Source organism: Gadus macrocephalus, chromosome 3, assembly GCF_031168955.1.
Source record: "Gadus macrocephalus chromosome 3, ASM3116895v1".
In the NCBI taxonomy this organism is placed as follows: Eukaryota; Metazoa; Chordata; class Actinopteri; order Gadiformes; family Gadidae; genus Gadus; species Gadus macrocephalus.
In genome coordinates this window covers 13,054,690-13,060,709 of record NC_082384.1, presented here as the reverse complement: position 1 = coordinate 13,060,709, position 6,020 = coordinate 13,054,690, and the positions used below count along the sequence as shown (strand labels likewise).

At 43.1% G+C, this 6,020-nt stretch overlaps 1 protein-coding gene across 1 annotated transcript; it reads right to left on the bottom strand.

The window, feature by feature from the left end:
• Positions 1-1,040: 1,040 nt before the first annotated feature.
• Positions 1,041-2,998, bottom strand: LOC132454142 (E3 ubiquitin-protein ligase TRIM47-like). Its single transcript, XM_060047342.1, has one exon. It carries the CDS (start codon positions 2,935-2,937, stop codon positions 1,729-1,731), a length of 1,209 nt encoding a protein of 402 aa, XP_059903325.1. The 5' UTR covers positions 2,938-2,998; the 3' UTR covers positions 1,041-1,728.
• Between the last annotated feature and the right edge of the window lie 3,022 nt (positions 2,999-6,020).

Sequence of the window (6,020 nt, the reverse complement as noted above, 5' to 3'; positions counted from 1 at the left end):
CACCTAAATGTCAAGCAGGTCTCTGACTTCAGACATGAACAAATGACACAGTCTTCTTGATGTTCAAATAGCAGCGAGGCGTGTGTGAGTGTGTGCAGCTCCAGCTGGGCAGCAGTTGATGTTGACGTCGGCATATGAAAGTGGGTTATACTCCTCAGACATTTACATATAACGCCACAGGGTGTGTCGCATTTCATACCGCTCATTATAATTCTCATACCCAAAGACAGTGGCATCTTAAAGTAGGTAAAACTTGCACAAAATGATGGAGTGGAACCCATAATTAAAGAAGGCATCACTATTAAGCGCTTCAGCAGGCAATATTACTGGTCGATTGTTGTGAACCGTGTGTAAACACCATAATATTCAGATGGCTGATTCCACTGTTTTCACTTATCCGTTAGCCCATACAGAGTCAGCCCATACAGCTTACTAGAGATCCCTGAGGCTCCAGTTGAGCCTTTCTTTTTGGCTTGCCGTTCAGAGAACATTTGATGAGGTTAACGGTTTGATGAGTTTCTCACTGCCATTACAGAACTCCTTTTTGCTAGTGAAAGGTCCTTCCTCTAATATATCTCGCCTTTAAGTAGCGATATGTGCAAGGAGGGTCCCTCATTTTATTTAGTTTTGTTTTAATAAACCATGTAGGCCTACTGTATTATTACTTTATTGTTCATTTTATTACGGATCGGTTAAAATTCCTGAATGGTTGGACATTTCAGCCATAGTGGACATTGCTAAATTCTCCCCCCTCCCGTTCAGACTCGCTCTCTCTTACTCTCTCTCTCTCAGTCCCTCACTACCTCACTCTCTCACACTTTCTCGCTCTCTCTCTCTGCAGTCACTTCTTCCTCCCTTACATTTACAATTATGCAGTCAGACAAAATGCAAATTTTACCACTGATAATGTTCTATGAGTATGCACGCATTACGCATTAGAGGATATATTCTCACCATGTCCATTCCTCTGATTATATATCTTTTCTCCTGAGAATGAACCTATTTCAATGAAAATGTAGTACATAATCTGAGAATAATGTTTTATTAAATCTGTGTTCAAACATTTAATTGTGTTGCATTCATAGAAGCATTCCAGAAGAATAAAAGTAAAGACGTTTTGTCTTTGAAAAACATATTATCAATAAGTCCCACATAAACCCGACAACCTAATGATTGCAACTGTTTAACATTTCTTTCATTTAAAGCATTTAGCATAAATACATGCATTCAGGAGAAATACTTTTAACAACACAGTATGTGTAATCTAATCATTTATCACATACATCATGAATATAGCAGAGATTCTCTTCAGGAAAAAACATTAGCTGTTCACCTGAGAGATGATCATGGGGGCGGAGTTTCTACCACCATCATGTAAACACGGACAGAGCACAGGATAGATCGGCTCACTGAAGGTGAAGCCAGTACCGGAGTAGACATGGGCCCTGGCTCCCACATCATAGAAGGACACCAGACCCTCATCGTAATCAACAAACACCCCCACCTTCTGGAGCTGAGCTCTCAGAGGGAGACAAACAACCGGCTTGGCATTGAATATCAACCTGTCCTTTTTGAAGTCGATAGTCCAGTAGCCGTGCTCAGGTGAGCAACGTCATGCCACCTTTTTTGTTACCCGACCCTCTGGCTATTCCTAAACACCATGCGTTTTTGCCTGTAACCTGAACCTCAAAGTAGAACCTCCCGAGAAGCTCTGCCTCGTGAGAACATTTAGATAGTGTGTGAATCTCTTAGGGTTGTCTCGGACTTCCTTGCGTACACCTCCATCGTGTACTTGTTTCCCATCTCAGAGAGAACGAGCTTGGGATGAGCTGTTTCAGGATCCAGAGTCACATTGACTTCATACTGCTGGACCCTCTCCAGTTCAACAGCATCACACAGCCTCTTCAACTCCATGTTCAGTGGCTCCTCCAGTTGATCCAGGGATCTCCTCAGGGTCCCTACGAATTGTTGAGGACGGACCTCCACCTTGGTCCAGTCCCTGGTGTGTGGCGGTTTCTTCTGGGATCTGAAAGTCTGGAAGAAGTGGAGGTGGTCCTCGATGTGTGAGAGCTGACTCACCTCTGAGCTTCTGTTGTTCAGATCTCCTATTTCCTGCTCAAGCTCTTTGACGAGGCCTTCAGCCCGTCTCACTGTGGAGTCCAGTTTGTACTTCACTATTTGGTTGAAGTCATCCCGGTACTTTTCGATGTAGAGCATCAGAGAATGGAGGACCTGTGCGCCGTCGGCTATCTCCCTCTCTGCGTCTTCTTTGCTGAAATTAACAATGTCTTTGATTTCCTGAATCTTTCTCTGTCTCTCCTGGATCATCTGCTTAACCTCAGACTCCATCGTCTTCAGTTTGGCCATTTGCACGTCATGCTCCTCCTTGAGAGGTGCGACAGGATGGTTCTTGTGGTCGCCCTCCGTGCAGAACTGACACACACATACCTGGTCGGTCTTGCAGTAGAGCTCCAGAAGTCGGTCGTGTTTCTTACAGATCCTGTCTTGCAGACAGCGCATAGGGTTGACCAGCTGATGTCTCTTCAGGCCTGTGACTCTCTGATGTGGCTCAAGGTGGGTGTGGCAGTAAGAGATGAGGCATACCAGGCATGACTTCACGGCCATCAGCTGGGTCCCAGTACAGACATCACAGGGAACTTCTGATGGTTGAACACAGGGCTGCTCTTTTGCTTGTGCGCATGTTCTCATCTGAGCAGACAACTCTGTTAAAAGGTAATTGATCCGTAAATCAGGTCTTTTGCAGAAAAGCTTGTTACAAACAGGACATTTGAACTGGACTTGTTTCTCCCAGAACATTTCAATACATGTTCTGCAGAAGTTATGACCACATGGTGTGGAAACTGGCCTGTAGAACACATCCAGACAGATGGAACATACAAAGTCTTCTTCAGGCCAGGAAATGTTAGCACATGCCATTCCTAGACACAGACGAGAAGGTATACGTATTAAGCAAGTACATCATTTTTTTAATTATAAAAGGGAAAATAGGCTAATTTCTGTGTTTTTTACTCACCTTATTGTCGTTTTTGCCTGTCACGCTATCTGTTAAAAAGAACAGGTTCAAAAGAGACAAAGTGCTCCACACTTCTAGTAAACCAGAAATGTTTACTTTGGTGTCCGGAACAGGAGGTCTTCTGCTCTCACTTGATATCGTCAGACCAATTCGCAAATGCATGTTAGTCTGGATCCTGTCGCTTTCCATGGGGAACTATCAATTGACGCAGACCAAAAGTCCATCGGACGCAATTGGACGGACCTACAACCAATCACATCTACGAATCGTTATTTTGGTTTGGGTATGACAATGACTCAACGCTGCTCCTTTAGGGTGCTCCTCATAATGTTAAATCTGCTCCCATCTTCAATAAATATTTGTGATTGGGGCGAAGCATAGGCCAGAGCAAATAAAACATGTGCCCACAGATTGGTCTGTTTCCCAGGCTACCTCTCTTATATTGAAAGATTGCATGTGGCTCCACCCTGACAACACAGCTGAGCTTCTTGTTCACCACGTTGATTGTGTGTACCTTCTGACTGTGTACTCTGTATGTTTTGATGCCCGCTCCCCTCCCTTTAAAACCGACCTAGAGACGTAAGCGTGGTGGTGATTGAGTGGTTGAAAGCCTCAGGCTTTATTTGCCTGAGGCTTGTATTTGTCAGGACCAAGCCTTTCCTGATGCCAGGTTAGTATTAGTAGGGATGAATATCATTAAATATTATCTGAAACTTGCTTATAAAACAAGGTTAATCTCCCAAAATAAAACAGATGCGTCATGTGACTCAGGGCAAGGCAGACTCACCCAAACACCAACTGCTGTATCTCTCTTCAGAACATGAAACAGAACCACTTATAAAAGCGACCCAAAACCGAACTGTCATCATATTGTTTTGACGGAGCAGAGCACAATGTTGAACCGCGGTATCGTTCCCTTGTGTTGACTCAAGACAAAACCTCCAAAGCAACATTGAGGTTGACTATTGAGGTTTGGTTATTCATCAAGCACAGGCATAACTGCAATAAACAACTGTACTTCCGAATATGGAATAAAATTGAGGCAGGAATCACAATCTATTGCACATGGAGTTGGACGAAATATAAGAAAGTTATGAAAAACTGGAGGTCAACCATAAACCTCCAGTTGTGTTTATGGATAACCATAAACATAATATTCAAGTTGTATAGCAGATGGCTTGGCTACAAGCTGTTGAACAAAGCCCTTCCATTTCTGCCCCTATACCTTCACACAAAGTGTTGAGGTTTCTAGTGGCAACTTACTTTTGTAAATCAAAAATGTAATCCATAGCTGTTTTTTATTCAGTAGGCCAACTTAAAAATATACTTTTACATCATATATGCACTGCATGCGTGTGTGCGAACGTTGCTAATGTGCGTGCGTGCATTTGCGTGAGTGCACCCATGTGTGGGTGTTTGTTAGACCAAAACCATCCACTCCGTCTCAATGAGGACCTAAGTGGGCACACAGAGCCTGGACCAGGGGCCGGCCATCTGGACGGGCTGGCAGGGCAGTGGGCTGTGGCCGGCCGGGCTGGTGGGCTTGGCTGGGGGGCCCAGCAGGGGCCGCTGACACAGGTCGGAGTGAAGTGCGTCAGGATGCACGGAGATGACCGTTAAAGCACTGTCTGTGCATCGGGACGTCATGCTTACGGGTGTTTTGCACGCTCGCTTTTGTATGGCGAAATATGGGACCGCCCATGGACCGTTGAAACATGAAATGTTGACAGTGTTTTTTGAACAGTGTGAACTGATATGTTGAAATAGGGGATTTTAGGACAGACGCGGGAAAAATACACAGCCATGATTTCTCCTCAGTGTAGCCTAGGCCGGGTTCAAGGATCTTTCCAGTTAGGAGAGCCATACAAAAATCAATAACTTGATATTTAAAATGAATCAACTCTGAAGAAGAGTTGATATCATTATAATTTAAAGGGTTCCCCTTTCTGACATTTCATTATCTCTTTAGATTATCTTGCTAGAATGACAGCATGAACAAACACAATTCAGGAAAATGGAAAAATGTGTGTAATCTATTAGAACTGAGTTAATAGAAATGGCATATTTTCCCTGCTTGTCACATCAAAGCAGCTTGTAATATCAAAAGAACCCAGGGAAAGCATTCCCCTCATAACGTACAACAATAAGTCAAAGTTAGTTTGCGCTCAACAAATAAAACAAATAAGAAGACCAGGATGTCATTCTAAGGGAACAGAAGGATGGAAAAACATTCATAACCTAACCAGGGGTGTGGCTTTCAGCAGCAGAGAACAATCAGAGGCCATTATCAGAGGATATTATGACCGCATCATAAAAAGCATGACGCAGGCAACGACGGCCATCCTTACAAGAATCTTTTATTGAACGTATATAATGTTAAGTTGGTTAGTTAATGGTGTTTGACATTGTGGCTGTAGCCCTGAGACCACGCAGCTTGCGTGATGTTTGAATCCTTGTCGTTGCGAAATGTTGTCATCTGAGCTGTTATGTTAAGTGTTATTTTAACTGACGTGATCTGAAGATAATCAAGCTAAATAAATAGCGCTGTTTGATGACATTCTTTTAGTAAAAACATCAATTTTTTTAAAGACCCACATGAGATACTTATTCTACTTCTTTTGGACAGAATAGGCTGAAGTGTTTTTGTCCCCGAGTCTTAGAATCTAGGAATGAGGCTGCCATGGGTTAGCATAATGCGGTTGTCCTGTTGGGAGAGGCCCTGCCATGGCAGCTGTAAACGGAGCACCATCATCTGTTGTCTACTTTTCCTTTATCTATGTTTCCTGTGTTTGATGTTTTCAGTAGAGGGAGGGGCTTAACTGGATAGAGCTTCTTTGATGTGGTTTGTTGTGCACCAGAATCAGTTTGCTTGAGACATTTGAAAAATAAAACAAGCTGAATACAATTATCAAAGTTTTTACAGCTTTTTAAAACAATAAACAGCTTTTCACCTTTTTTTTTGTAGGACTAGGACAGTAACAGTTAG

Bases quoted from the DNA above. Each gene is read 5' to 3' on its own strand.
- LOC132454142 (XM_060047342.1), bottom strand. From the start codon at position 2,937: ATGGCATGTGCTAACATTTCCTGGCCTGAAGAAGACTTTGTATGTTCC.